The following is a 15832-nucleotide window of genomic DNA, read 5'->3' on the forward strand; positions in this document are numbered from 1 at the left end:
GTCCGAGTCAGATGAGGAGCCTCGGGATTCGGTCATGTCACAGTTGCTGGAGCTGCAAAGACAAGCTCAGGAACATAAGGAAGGGATGTCTGCTGTACTCCTCAGATTGCAAGGCACAATGGATGGATCTGTTCGCCTTCAGTCTGAGGTGATGGTGCCGGCATGCCAAAGCACTGAGGTCAGCACTGATGGTATGGCAGTAGTCCATGGAGGTGGTCCAGGGCATTGCTCCTGCACTGCTGCGTGGGCTCAACTCCATCGCTGACGCCATAGTTGGCCTCCAGCAGCGTCAACGCAAGAGGGGTACAGGACAGCTCGATCTCACTCCAGCTTCCTCTTCTCCTCAAGGATTCAGCCAGGGTCCCTTGGGCACCCATAGAGAGGAGGATCAGCAGGTGCACCCACCAGGGCTATCCATCCAGGTGACTCCAGGAATGCCTGGCCCATCTGAATCTCCTCTTCCTGTGACCCCAACAGCTCCAGCCCCACAGGCCGAGGAGGGTGCCACTGCCACACAGCAGGACCCCAAAAGCAGGCCAAGGCCCTCCAGCTCTCAGCCCTTCAGAGGACGCCCGCCAAGGTCATCACAGACAGAGCGTCACAGTCAGCAGGCTGCCTCCACCTCCATTGTGGATGTTGGGGGAGCACTAAGACATAGTGGGAAGGTTAAGAAAATGTAGTTGCACAGCCTGGGTATGGGTGTTAATCACTTGCACTTGATGTTCACTTTGTTAATAAACTCCCAAGAATGTCTCCTTGCCTCTGGATCCTTGTTCTGATGAGCAGTGTTTGTGTCGCTCAGATGTGAAACCTTTGGTCCCTGCACAAGATAAAGGCAGATGTCTCAGTCCAGGACCTCTTCCCTGTGCTTTATGCAACCTTCTCAGCACTGATGCTGTGCCTTCAATGACATTGGTCACATCAGTGATGCCTCGATGGGGCTTATCACTGCTGCCAGAATGTGCTGCCGGCCCAGGACAGAGGAGTTCTGTCATTCTCTCTGTGCCCCCATCATCTTTGAGGTGTGGCTGGCCCCCCCATCTCATCAGCATCTCTGTCCAATGACAGTGTGGTCCTGAAGGGTTCAGCTCACAAAGGATGCCATAGGTTCAGGAGAAGTTAAAGTTTCCCCACAGCATCTCCATGATTTGGCCCTGTTCACAGAGCGCAAGTGAGCTGCCATCGACCAGACATGAGTCAGACATTCACATAAGCTATGTGAGGAATTATGGAGTGTCCCCACTGCATGTCATCATCATCCTCCTGGAATGTAGGGGCTATGATAGACCATAAGACATAGGAGCAGAAATTAGGCCCTTTGGCCCATCGAGTCTGCTCTGCCATTCAATCATGGCTGATAAGTTTCTCAACCCCATTCTCCCGCCTTCTGCCCGTAACCTTTGATCCCCTTACCAATCAAGAACCTATCTATCTCGGTCTTAAATACACTCAGTGACCTGGCCTCCACAGTCTTCTGTGCCAGTGAATTCCATAGATTCACCACTCTCTGGCTAAAGAAGTTTCTCCTCATCTCTGTTCTAAAAGGTCTTTCCTTTACTCTGAGGCTGTGCCCTTGGGTCCTAGTCTCTCCTATTAATGGAAACATCTTCCTCACGTCCACTTTATCCAGGCCTTTCAGTATTCTGTAAGTTTCAATCAGATCCCCCCTCATCCTTCTAAACTCCATCGAGTATAGACCCAGAGTCCTCAAACGTTCCTCATATGTTAAGCCTTTCATTCCTGGGTTCGTTCTCGTGAACCTCCTCTGGACCCTCTCCAGGACCAGCATATCCTTTCTGAGATACAGGGCTCAAAATTGCTCACAATATTCTAAGTGTGGTCTGACAGAGCCTTATAAAGCCTCAGCAGCACATCCCTGCTTTTATATTCTAGTCCTCTCGAAATAATTGCCAAAATTGCATTTGCCTTCCTAACTACCGACTCAACCTGCAAATTAACCTTAAGAGAATCCTGGACTAGGACTTCTAAGTCCCTTTGCACTCCAGATTTCTGAATTCTCTCCCCATTTGGAAAGTAGTCAATGCCTCTATTCTTCCTACCAAAGTGCATGACCTCACAGTTCCCCACGTTGTATTCCATCTGCCACTTCTTTGTCCATTCTCCTAACCTGTCTAAATCCTTCTGCAGCCTCCCCGCCTCCTCAATACTACCTGTCCCTCCACCTATCTTTGTATCATCTGCAAACTTAGCCAGGATGCCCTCAGTTCCTTCATCTAGATCATTAATGTATAAAGTGAAAAATTGTGGTCCCAACACTGACCCCTGCGGAACTCCACTAGTCACCGGCCGCCATCCTGAGAAGGACCTCCTTATCCCCACTCTCTGCCTCCTGCTAGACAGCCAATCTTCTATCCATGCTAGTACCTTGCCTCTAACACCATGGGCTCTTATCTTACTGAGCAGCCTCCTGTGCAGCACCTTGTCAAAGGCCTTCTGGAAGTCCAAGTAGATAACATCCATTGGCTCTCCTTTGTCTAACCTACTAATTACCTCCTCAAAGAATTCTAACAGATTTGTCAGGCATGACCTCCCCTTAATGAAACCATGCTGACTTTGCCCTCTTTTATCATGTGCTTCCAAGTATTCTGAAATCTCATCCTTAATAATGGACTCTAAAATCTTACCAACGACCGAGGTCAGGCTAATCGGCCTGTAATGTCCCGTCTTTTGCCTCACTCCCTTCTTATACAGGGGGGTTACATTAGTGATTTTCCAGTCCTCTGGGACCCTCCCTGACTCCAGTGATTCCTGAAAGATCACCACTAATGCCTCCACTATCTCTTCAGCTATCTCCTTCAGAACTCTGGGGTGTAATCCATCTGGTCCAGGTGATTTATCCACCTTCAGACCTTTCAGTTTACCTAGTACCTTCTCCTTGATAATGGCCACCATACTCACCTCTGTCACCCGACTCTCTTGAACTTTGGGGATGTTACTCCTGTCTTCCACAGTGAAGACTGTCGCAAAGTACCTATTCAGTTCCTCTGCCATTTCTTTGTTCCCCACTACTACTTCTCCAGCGTTATTTTCCAGTGGCCCAATGTCCACTTTTGCCTCTCTCTTACCCTTTATATATTTAAAAAATCTCTTGCAATCTTCTTTTATATTACTGGCTAGTTTACCCTCATATTTAATCTTCTCCCTCCTTATTTCTTTTTTAGTTGTCCTCTGTTGGTCTTTGTAGACTTCCCAATCCCCTGGTTTCCCACTGCTCTTCGCCACATTGTATACTTTATCTTTAGCTTTTATGCTGTCCCTGACTTCCCTTGTGAGCCATGGTTGTCTCATCCTCCCTTTAGTATGCCTCTTCTTCCTAGGGATGAATTTTTGCTGTGTCTCCTAAATTACTCCCAGAAACTCCTGCTATTGCTGTTCCATTGTCTTTCCTGCTAGGCTCATATCCCAGGCAATTCTGGCCAGCACCTCCCTCATGCCTCTGTAGTTGCCTTTATTCAACTATAATACCGTTACATCCAATTCCAGCTTTTTCCTCTCAACTTGCAGGGTAAATTCTATCATATTATGGTCACTTCCTCCTAAGGGTTCCTTCACCTTAAGTTCCCTTATCAAATCTGCCTCATTACACATGATCTGCTGCTTCTCCATGACAGGAACCTTATCACAAGGGTATGTGCGCTGCAATCAGACTGGGAGGAGTCAGACATTCACAGCTGCAAGGTGAGGATCTATGGTGTCTCCACATTGCATGTCGTCATCATCCTCCATGAATCTAGCAGCTATGAGGGCCTCCTGACCATGTCTGGCCAGTGCGATGGCCTTATCCCCTTCATCCTTGCCTTCGAGGACCTCCTCATTCTCAACCCTGTCAATGTCCTCCTCATCGGAGGAGACGTTCAGCTCTTCCATATCATCCCCAGCCAGCTCCTCTCCCTGTTGCAGTGCCAGGTAGTGAAAGGCACAGCAGGTGACAATGATGCGTGACACCCTCTGTGGACTGTCTTGCAGGGCTCCACCAGACCAGTCCAGGCACCAGAATCTCATCTTCAGCATCCTGATGGTTTGCTCCACCAAGGTGAGAGTTGCAGCATGAGCCTGGTAATACCGTCGCTCTGCTGCAGTCTGAGGCCACCGCAAGGGTGTCATCAGCCATGGGCTCTGCGGCTAGCCCTTGTCCCCAAGGAGCCAATCCTGCAGCCTCTGTGGCCCCTGGAAGATGTCAGGGATCTGTGACTGACTGAGAATGTAGGAGCTGTGGATGCTCCTTGTGCAGACCTGCAGGATATGTTAACATTCCACGAGTTGAATCCCTTGCGGTTGACTGCATGTTACGACAGCGATCTGAGCGTCACGTCTGGGAAACCTGAGATCTGGGCAAATCCAATCGCTCTCACATCCTGGCTTTCCTGGTCCCAGGTGAAATACACAAAAGTTGTGTGCCCTTGCTAAGATGGCATCTAAGACCTCATGGATGCATTTGTGGGTGGAGCCTTGTGATATCCACAGAGGTCACCTATGGAGCTCTGAAAGGAGCCACTGGCATAAAGATTAAGCGCCACTGTCACTTTCACAGCCACTGGTAGTGGATACCCTCTATGTCCTCATGGCACCAAAATCCTGCAGTAACTGGCAGATGTGACCGACCAGTTCCCTGGACATGTGCAGCCTTTGGCAACACTGGTTCCCGGTCAAATGCAGGAATGACAAGCGTCATCTATGTCCCTGGGTCTAGCTAGGCGCTGACCTGCGATGGCTTGCTGTAGATCTTTAGCAGTGTGTGCAGGTGCTCCAGCCGCCCCTTCTTCCAGGCACCTCTGTCACTCTCTTCTCCTTCGTCTCCACTCTCTAAGCCATAAGGCATATAGCTAGGTCACCAGGCTCCATGCTCCCGATGTACTCCTTCTACAGGATGAAATAGAGAGATGCATGGGTTAGCTTGGACATACGAAGAACCTCTCTTGGTTAAGTCTGAAGGCCCCTTAACGCTTCCCAGAGTGTGCTGGCCGCCACTTGGATGGCCAAAGTTTAGTGCGCTGCATGGCTGCCCGAAACCCCACCCACCTCCGCCCCACTCCACCTGACCGATTGGCAGCAGCTTTGCCCACTGGACTGCATGCTGTGCTCTCAGCTCAGGCACAGGCATTCTCCTAACCCACACTGCAAGGCTGCACTGTTAGCTTGAACCATGGGAGAGACTGTCCCAAACCAGGATGCTGACATTGCGAGGGGCTGTGAGCACCTCCAGCAGTGACTGCTCCATGGCCAGTTTTCGCAAGGAGATTGTACAACATGTCCAGTCGTCCAATTGTTCTAATGTCCACTAAAACCCTCATTAGTTTTCAGTCTGAGCCTGAGGGGCGAAAAGTTTTGAAGCACTTGGTGACACTTTCATGCCTCTGCATTGCTTGAATGGGCAGAGAAGCTAGAAGTCCGACTCCAATCATATCAATGTGGCTATGTCTGAACTATCTCAGCAGCAGAGGAATGGACACTTTATATAGGTTTCCCTAATGTTTGGCTGTTTTTCACCTCCCCCACTTCCACCTCCCACATGTGCTTGTGCACCACCTTCAGCCACTGTGCAGAACTTGTTACCCCGCCCCCTCCACCCCCCGCCCCCCCAACTCGCCTGCAGTACAGCCCTTTCCCCAGTACCACGCTGTTGGACAGCCAGAAAATTTCGAGTTGCCTGTGCCTTCGCCTGTATGTGCAGTGCCACATCACGAGGTTCAACATGCGCCCCTCATGAGTGCTGTGAACTCATCTCCAAGCTCCCCTTAGAGTGCAGCTCGCCAGATGTGCATCTTATAAATGGTGTTGTGAAACGTGTGCAATCGTGCCAACGTGCTCGGATGATCCTGTGTGGGGGCGGGGGGGAGATGATTCCGGCGGGCAGGGTTTATAATGATATGCAGATGTATCACAATGGAATTCCTGATGTGCAGCAGAGGGAAAGGTGGTCCAGCTTTGACAGGCGGAGCAGACGACTGCAAGCTGGTTTCACATCATGAAACCGATTTTTGGCCTTCCCGCCATATTGTCCACTCACGCCCGCCATGACACCAGTGGAATTGGAAAATCCCGTCGAATGACTGTTGAGAATACGGAGGGCAGGAAGTTATGTCCCACGGGTGGGCACATGCCTCACCCAATCGGGTGTAAAATAGCGTGCGATGATGTCGGGTGAGCGTCCTAACATCATTGCATACTTGCGTGATATTTCGGTTGGCGGGCACACGCTAGAGTCGGCAGCGCACCTGCTGACAATTAAGAGGCCTATTAAGGCCATTAATGTAGTAATTAACCTGGATTTTTCACTGCCTGTCCAATGTTATGGTTGGTGGGTGGGCGAATTGGCCAGCAGCCTTTGGATTTTTGAGGAAACCTTATCCAAGGGCAGGATGAAGTTTCCGATATTAATTAAAAATTCTGCCCAAACATTTTTTTTTATCACCAATATATTCAGGTGAGTGATTCTTATGGGGGGGAATTTTTTTCAGAATTTCATAATTTCTGTTCTTGGCTTTAAAATTCTCCAGTTCCCTGAGGGCAACTCTCTGTCTTCAGGGAGCTTTCAGTGGGTGCAGGCCATTAATTGGCCAGTCAGCGTGAAATCGTGGTCGGGGGCCAATAGAGGGTGGCGGCCCATTTCCCAGGTGCTCCTGGACCCGCCCACTGTGCCCGCCCAATGACCCGAAAATCCTGCCCAGTGGGGTTTGCCAGGATGATACTAGGGATGAGGGAGTGAATCTATGTGGAGAGGTTGGAGAAGCTGGGATTGTTCACCTCAAAACAGAGGAGGTTAAGGAGAGTCCTATTTGGAAATATTGAAAATGCTGAGAGGTTTGATAGAACAAATAGGGAGAAATTATTTCCCCAGGCAAGTAGGTCGGTAACCAGAGAACATAAAATAATTGGCCAAAGAACTGAAGAAAAGTGAAAAAGAATTTCTTCACGCCTATTCAGATTGGGAAAGCGCTCCCTGAAAGGCAGGTGGAAGCAGATTCCACAGGAACTTCCAAAAAGCAGCTGGACATGAAGAGGACTAATTTACAGGAAAAATCAGGGCATGGGACTATATTATAGTTTCAATGAGCTGGCACGGGTCTGATAAGCTGAGTGGCCAAGTCCTGTGCTGTAAGATCTTAAATGAATAACAACTTTATGCGACAGGAGCTGTTTCAAGCTGGAGAATTGAAATGTGGCACTGATGAATCGACATTCCTCACCATCATTGGGACCAAGAGCGCTCCTTACCTTCGGCAGGGTGAGCTTTCCTGGCTTAGCGTTCATTACTGGGTATAAACACTGGCCATTTTAATTGTGATAATATTGGTCTCCCTCCCCAGGGAGGGAGAATGTGGTCAGAGGCTGGAGGAATCAGGCGAAGGGGGAAGATTAGAAGGGTTGGGGTGGGGTATCCTATCGAAGGAAATTGGCGAGGCAGATATTCTGGTCCTTGCGTTCCTGTCCAGGTTTGAATTCCTATGAGCTCCTTCACTAAATAACGGAAGCTTCAAAGGACCTGAGGAAGCTATATTGAGTTATTTCTATTAAGGTTGTTTAGTAACATTACAAGGAGACCAGGAGACCCTGTGGCCCAGTTGGTCGCCCTCCTGCTTCTGAGCCAGAAGTCACAGGTTCAAGTCCCACTCCAGAGGCAATTTCTTTCAGCCTGCCTCCAGCCAGTTTTCAGGCAGGGTGGCCCGTAAAGTTCCCCTAGTGTGCTTTCAGCCGCCCTCACGCCCGCCCCCGACCTGTCTGCTATTTTACAGGTGTGGGTAGAGGTGGTGGGTGTGGCCTAGGGCAGCCTCCCCGCCCACGCCTCAATCGAGGCACTTAGCCACTTCCCACCGGGCCTCAATTTTTAAGGCTGACGGGAGGAATTCAGGGGCTGAGGGAAGCCCAGCAGGTCTCAGGCCTCGGGCAGAAAGTGGGGAACCAACCTTGAGAGCCCCCTTTCCACATTGGGCACACTTGCTTCCCACCACCCTTAAGGTTAGTTCCCTGGGTGTGCTCCCTTCTCTTTCAGCCTCTCCATCTCATCAAGACCCCCTCCAAACCCCCCCCCGCACCCTTCCCTGAGCCTCACTTCCCCTCCCTGCTGTGAGAGACAACCCCGTATTTAACTGGTCTGCTCCTAATTCATATGTTTGTATGTTGATTCTTGAACACCAGGGGACTTAGAATCTGGGGACTGCTTGTAATCCCAGTCCTGGGCAGTGTTGCTGCTGGAGCTGCTGAGACCACTGAACTGTCAGCTCTCTGAGGTAGGACTTCTGCCTGAGTGAAGGGTGAAAGCTCTGTCTCCAGCCAATTAACACTCAAGTGTTAAATAGCTGCAGGGATGCCATGATTGGCAGGGATATGTTCCTCACTGACTCTTTTGGTAGTGGGGCAGGAGACCCCACCATTGGCAAAATCCTGCTCCAGCAATTGAAGATGGCCACAGAAAGAGCATTCGCGACCCGGCCAATTGGGTGGTTAATCAGTCTGTATATCCTTGCAATACTCCCCACTTATCCTCCAAGGAGAAAACAGTGAAGATACGTAAAACAAACAGTGGCATTACTTGCTGTGAAACTAGGATTAATAAACATTACGAGCATTTCTGGTAATAAAAGAAATAGGAGCAGAAGTAGACCATTTGGCCCCTCGAGCCTGCTCCGCCATTCATTAAGATCATGGCTGATGGTCTTGTGTTTCGATTTCCACATACCCATCTAACTCCGATAACCTTAGATTCTTGTTAGGCAAGGGAATCAATCTACCTCTGCCTTAAAAATATTCAATGACCCCGCCTCCATCACCTTCAGAGGCAGAGTCTACTCAGCAATGTAAGACTTTTCACCTGTTGTGTAAAAATATCTGCTTCAAATTTCAAGTCCTAAATACCTGTGCATATTTTTGTACATAGGAAACAACACAAGATTCAGTAATTTTTGGGAATGACTTTGTTGTAATAATATGCACTCTTTTTCAGTTTTTACTGAGTACATGAAAATCTCAGGCTATCAGATTGAAGAAAGCATTTCCTCTGAGACATCTGGAAACCTGAGGACTGCATTACTAGCAGTTGGTAAGAAACAAGAACCAGTGTTTATTATTTGCTATTTACAGTATAGAAGTAGGTCATTCAGCCCAACAGGAGCATGCTGGTGTTTATGATCCACACGGGCCTCCTCCTGCCTCTATTCTAACACAGCCTATCCTTTCATTCCTAATCCCTCATTTGTTTATTGAACTTTCCCTTAATTGCATCTGTGCTTGTCACTTCAACTTGTGGCTTATTGATTTAAAAATCATCTCTAACTATCCCACTGCATTAATTGAGACAAATGGCTTACTGATTCCTTTGTGTAAACGCTAACAGCCGAAGGTGAGATGCGCAGATAAATGATGTTTGTGTTCTATTTCAGTGAAGTGTATAAGAAGTGTTCCTGAGTATTTTGCTGAAACTCTTTACAATGCCATGCAGGTATGTTGGAACTATCCAGTTAATTTCACTTATTCGAGAAGCTGAAATTAATTATTTTTGGTAGAACTGTTAAGATAAAATGATCAACCTCTTACACTCATGTTCTTGAACTAAATGTAGTGTCCACCTTACTAGGAATAGCAGTTTTAAGATGGTGATACATGAAGCCGCAGTTGTGAAATTCAGTATTGCCACCGAGGCCTGGTGCCTCTTTGCTGGGATGTGCAGTTTCACCAACCACTTCTGGCACAACCTGTTCAAAATGTCATCTGTGTGGGTACCCCTAGTGTGTGCTGGAAGCCTGCGAAGCAGTGCTATCCTGATATTGCACAGTCCAACCAGCTGATGTGATGCCAGGATACCTAAATTGGGCCACACTGGTCTGGCAGCGAATGCTTGCATCACTCTGCAAACAACAGGCACAGAGCTGCAAGATGGGTTGTTGCTTAAGGGGCCAGGCACCTAAATTGCACATAAAGGTCACTTTAGTGAACTTCTACTAGTGGCAAAGTATTTGGGCCTACTCTGGGTTTGTTTTTGAAGGTACCGTGGTAAGTTCCTGGATTTTCCAGGGAGTGTTCTGCATTATGAGAGAATGGGCAGAGGATTTGAAGAACTGTCCACGTGAGGTTGCAGTGGCGGTGCCTCTGCACTTGCAACACAACTGAGGGGACTGTGCAGAGGCTGAGGAGGAGGAAAATTCTGTGCCTTTCCCTGTGCCAGCTTGGGGCTGAACTCATGCCCCTTGACAGTGACAGGGCGCTATTGGCAGAGCAGCCAGCATTTTGGTGAGCATGCTCATCAGCATGTTTGTATGCTGCCCCACCAAGTTCCTCATTGAGCCCTATTTAGCAGAAAATGTGTCAGCTATCTTTCCATCCTTGGAGCTGTCAAACAGAACAATCCTTTTTCCCTGAAATAAAGACAAAAATGCTGGGAATACTCAGCAGGTCAGGCAGCACTTCTGGAGAGAGAAACAGTTAATGTTTCAGGTTGTGACCTTTGGAACAGTTCAAAGAGCAATGGCCATTGAGAATCAGTCTGAAAGAAGCATGTATATATAAGAAATAAATTGATGATCTACGCCTTAGACACACCTTTCCTATAGGTACAAGTTTAGAAGTTCACTGTCATGATGTGTTACAGCTTGCCCTGAAATTGTTCCTCTGTTTTTACTCCTCCACTGAGTTACTGGTTTCTGATCTGAGCCAAAGTAAAGTGGGAACTTTCAGGAAGGGAAGCAAGTCTAAGGAGTTTTTAATAAAAACAGAAAATGCTGGAAATCCTCCGCAGGTCTGGCAGCATCTACAGAGAGAGGAAGAAATAGCGTTATTGTTTCAGGCTGATGCCCTTTTCATCAGAAGTCTTTGGTCAGCAATGATCTGTGGACTTGAATCAGGAATTGTTGGTCGTGTTAATATGACAGTTTTGGGAGCTGGTTCATTGTCTGCTCCTGTACCAGGACATTTGAACCATGGTTGTAGAGAGAAAAGGACTAGCATCTAAAGAAGGAAAGAAGGAAGAAATAGGTCAACTTTTCTCTTTTCGTGACTTAATGGTCAAAAGCAGTTTTGACTATTGGAAATTTTGCATTTTGTCCCTTATTTCTGTTGCTGAGTTTGTCACGAAGTTGACAAAATGGCTGTTACTGAAACTTCTGCAGCTAAAATAGAATGAGATTTTGAAATATTAGAGCAGTTTGATTTTTCTGTCTCCAAATTCAGTCATTATGTGTAAAGACACCTTCCAATGCTTCATACAGGTTAACTGATTTAATGGACCAAGATGTGGAACATGATGGGGCTTATACCATTAGTTACATTTTTCCTGCATCCTTCAGCTCAAAACCATTTTGTTCCTTAACTTGCTGAAAATGCTGATAATGACTTGGCAAAGGGGCATCTTGAGGCCTTCGTGGATGGCAGGGCCAACAATCTATTTCCTTAACCAATGAGATTTGAAGATTGTGAAGAAACAAGAAAGATGGAGCACAGTGAATTATAATGGTTGAATTGGCTAAATCAGGCCCAAAAGAAGAAATAAAGAGAGGAGAAGAAAGTCAAAGGAAATGTAAGAAAACAACTTGAGATTTTAAAAATCCCTTGAAGGAGAATTTACTACATTTGTGAATGAAACACAGAATCACAGAATCTTAATGGCACTGAAGGAGGCCGTTTGGCCCATCATGTCTGCACCGGCTCTCCAAATGAGCATTATGACCTAGTGCTATTGCCCTGCCTTTTGCCCGTACCCTTGCACATTGTTTCTATTCAAATAATCATCTAATGTCCTCTTGAATTCTTCGATTGAACCTGCCTCCACCACGCTTCCAGGCAGTGCGTTCCAGACCCAAACCATTCACTGTGTGAGAAAGTTTTTTCTCACATCACACTTGCTTATTTTGCAAATCACTTTAAACCTGTGCCCCCTCGTTCTTGGTCCTTACACAAGTGGGAACAGCTTCTCTCTATCTACTCTGTCCAGCCCCCTCATGATTTTGAACATCTCTATTGGTACCTTAAGTTATTCCCTTTCCAGCCAGAGATATTGATTGGCATTGCATTGCCAATTATCATGTTAAAAGGGTACTCATGCATTTAATTACCAGCTCTAACTTTCAGCCAACTTTAATGAGCAATTAATCTGCAAGTCCAGCAAGCTCTTAAAAGTAACAGAGATGCTAAGGGCAAGATGCCATCTGTTGGAGGCAAGCAGTGGAGGCGGCATAAATCAACCAACATGTTCTGGAGATCTGTGACTCAATGTATCCCCTTTATCCCCTCTTGGCTGATTTATGCATTACTGAAGGCATGTGTTGTTAATACGCAATTACTTTTTCCGGCAAGATTTGCCTCAATATTACTCAAAAGTTAATATAAACAAAAACATTTCAGTAGAATGCAATTCTTAACAGCTGTTTATCAAGCAAGCATCATATTGGGAATATTGTTGATGGGGAAGCTCATTTGCAATGTAGCTTTTTGTTTTTGTCAAGTTACTCGTCATTTCAGTTGGCAGGCATGTTCCAATAGAATAAATAGTAATTCATCAGTGTGCATTTTTTAAAATGGTAAGGAAAATTATTCTAACTGGTTCGTACTTGCTTGAGAGTTCTGGTTCTGTATCTTGCTTTACTGTCCAATATTTAAAGAAATCAGTTCATCAAGCTATAACTTTTTCATTATTTTTCAGTGTCCAAGCAGTATGTAAACTAGATTTACTTTGATCTTGATAGAGAAGACATTCTTTATTGAGAATACTGCATGAAAGCATGTAGCAGCATTATATTGTCAGATATGGCAAATTGATCGGAGACTGTTAAAAGTAGTTTATTAGATTCATACTTTCTCATTTGTAACTAGGGAGCTGGTACAGATGATGACACGCTGATCAGGGTTATGATTTCAAGGAGTGAAGTCGACTTGCTTGATATCCGTGAGAGGTTCTGCGCTAACTATGGAAAATCTCTTTGCAATATGATCAAGGTATGACAATGAAACAGAAGGTGCCAGTTGGTGATAAAGATAAAAATGAAAACTAGTCAGTGGTTTGCACCTCAGGAGTTGCAGCTGCAGATATGAAAGATAGATAAGTAACTAAGTGCAATCTTAAAATAAATAATGCAATTAAGTGTCCTTGTCTGAATATTTAAGTATTTAGAATAAGATACTTGAGTAAAGATATAACTGATGTCTGTAAAATTATCATTTACCAATTACTGAATTATGGCTCACTCTAGAAGATAGGAATGCATTCAATATCAAAGCTTTTAGGATGTTTGGGATATTCAAGAAAGACACGTGGCAGGACAGGAGGGGACAGTGTTTTATATACAGGATAACTTTGAAATGATAAGAGCTACGTTACTACATTGGCTACTCCTTAGAAGTATGTGGTTGGCCATGAAGTACTTTAGGACATCCTGAGAATATGGAAGGTGCTGAATAATGTTAAGTTTGTTCCTGATGTCTTGGAGCACATAATGAAATAGTCAGGCTTGAGTTGGTTCATAAACATTGATAGGGGTAACAATGGACAACCGGATTCCCAGAACGGGATAAAGATAATATAATCTGTGAAGGGTTTGTAGGAACAATAATGTGATAGACATAACTTTAATTGACTCCATATAAAATGGGTATTATAATTGAAAAAGGCCTCTGAATTTGCTTTCTTTGACCCAGTGTTACAGACATCGCTAGGGATAACACCGTGACCACCTCCTTGCATGGAATCGGGAGAGCATTAATATTTTAAGTAGCATTACAACCTTTAAATGCCATGAATCACGTGATTCAATTTCAGATAATCCAACGATTGCCACAACAAAGGCACAAGGCCAAACCTTGACTTTGAAAAGGCAAACTGCAAAGGAATGAGAGGGATTGAGAGAAAGTGATTGACAGGTTTTACTGCCATCTCAGTTGAGGAGAAATGGAACAAGTTTAAACTATAATGCTGAATACTGTATGTGGAATGAAGTCAAACAATGCTCAGAATGGCTGAACAGGACAGTTAAAATGGGAATTATTAAAAAAATATTCAAAGCCTTAGGGAAGAGCGAAGGGATGGTGAACTTTAGGAAGAGTATTTAAAAATAAAGCTGAGGTACTAAAATGCAAAAAGGCCACCAGAATTTGAATAAAAGTAAGCACTACTAGAAAGCATCCTCCAGTAAAATGTGTACAATCATTTCTTAAATCGGATCATTGGCATAAACCTTGAGGATACTCAAAATCCACTTTCATGTTACAGTGGGAATATTGGGATTAACATAGGTGCCAATAACTTTCCCCAGACACTGATTCACCCTCCTGAGTTTCTGTACATTTCCCAAAACTTTGGAGAAGACTATCTGCCTGCACTGCACTTATAAAAGATTAAGGGTGTAATACGTTTCGGTTTATATTTATGCATCACCAGATTTAGCTATTTGTGACTTCGCTCACGTTTTTCCATTAAAATGTTATAGAAGAAACTGTTTTGAGCTCTTGAGATGGATTTTCCCAGCAAAAGGGTTGTATGGAAAATTTCTACAAGATTTCAATGGAAATATATCCTGTATAGTTCCCTGTTAGCTTTCTTTATATAAGCTGTCATTAAACTTGGCTGTGGTCTCATTCCTACTTAAAAACTGTTATGAGTTGGTGCTATAATTACGAGATCTCTAATATTGCCAAGAGGAGAGCTTATCCTCCATCAGTACGGGATTTAAATCTAATGCCCAGGGTCTAAAATGATATTTCCGGAACAATTCAGCTTAATTCACATAGATAACCATATGTTTACTCAGCAGGATTGTATTAACAAATTCCTTTTCTTCTTCAGAATGATACTTCAGGCGATTACAGAAATGCCCTTATGAGCATGTGTGGCGGTGAAGATAAATAATGCTCCTTGTGAAGGAATCAATCCCACGTACAGTTTTGAGGCTTTGTCCTGTATGATTACTTAACCAGATATTATTGTACTGCAGATTTTTTTTATGAATTGAAGCTTGTAAAGCATGTGAAAGAATTGATTTTTAACACTTTTAAAGGAGGACTGTGATAACTCCTCATTCTCTGTATGTAAATAACAATTGACCACCGTGGCACAAACCATCAGAAATTAATGATTCCTTTCTGATCTCGTATGCATTCATTCTGTAGAGCTTATTAGCTTTGCAATTTAAATAAGCTTGCTATTTCCCATAATCCAGTAGTTAATGCAGCTGCCGACATAAAAGCTTTCTTATGGTCATAATAGTATGTCTGTGAAACTTAATGGGTAACTATAAATTTAATAAAAATGTTATGGGATAAAAATTGGGCCAATGAAAGACAACTAAGGACCAAACTTTTGCCTTTGTTTTACTCCTGAGGGAGTCAAGTATTTTGATGCATCTATCAAATGAAGGAGACTAAGTAATCAGTATTAAACATGTTCTTGACAGAGTAATTTTTTTTGTCCTGATTGACCTTCGGGATGACTTTCATTGTTTTGCTGCCCTGACCTTCAGTATGAATTTGTATAGAAAGTGTAGAGAATGTTTCTATTAGGGGATGGTTTGAAGATCACAGAATCACTGAGTGTTTGGATGGCTGTGGGAAGTTGTTCTGTATGTGTAAAATGATCAGTAGCGATACCAATCTTAACCATATTTGGAAGTATAAGAGCAAAGTTTTGGCATCACAGTTTCTCTGCAAGCTATGTTTAAAAGCTCTTTATCCTGTAGACCATGCACTACTCCACCCAACTTCAATTAACATGAATTCTTGCCACAAAGAACTCCTGCAGATGAAATAGCTGTCACTAAAATAATGACAAAATGCCCACTTCTACTCAGACACCATTTGCAACAAAGATTGTCTTGAGCCTCTCTGGTGTTCCATG

The 15832-nt window shown here is 44.8% G+C and overlaps 1 protein-coding gene across 1 annotated transcript in view; it reads left to right on the forward strand.

Annotated features, from left to right (window-relative positions):
* The window catches only part of LOC121283259 (annexin A5-like), an 86343-nt gene extending 70949 nt beyond the window's left edge, over positions 1–15394 (forward strand). The window contains exons 9-13 of the mRNA XM_041197646.1: positions 7153–7246; positions 8963–9058; positions 9399–9457; positions 12820–12942; positions 14786–15394. Of these exons, the coding sequence (XP_041053580.1) occupies positions 7153–7246; positions 8963–9058; positions 9399–9457; positions 12820–12942; positions 14786–14848 (435 nt within the window). The 3' untranslated portion in view covers positions 14849–15394. The remainder of the gene's footprint in view (positions 1–7152; positions 7247–8962; positions 9059–9398; positions 9458–12819; positions 12943–14785) is intronic.
* The last annotated feature ends 438 nt before the right edge of the window (positions 15395–15832 follow it).

This window comes from Carcharodon carcharias, chromosome 1 (assembly GCF_017639515.1).
Source record: "Carcharodon carcharias isolate sCarCar2 chromosome 1, sCarCar2.pri, whole genome shotgun sequence".
Taxonomy (NCBI): Eukaryota; Metazoa; Chordata; class Chondrichthyes; order Lamniformes; family Lamnidae; genus Carcharodon; species Carcharodon carcharias.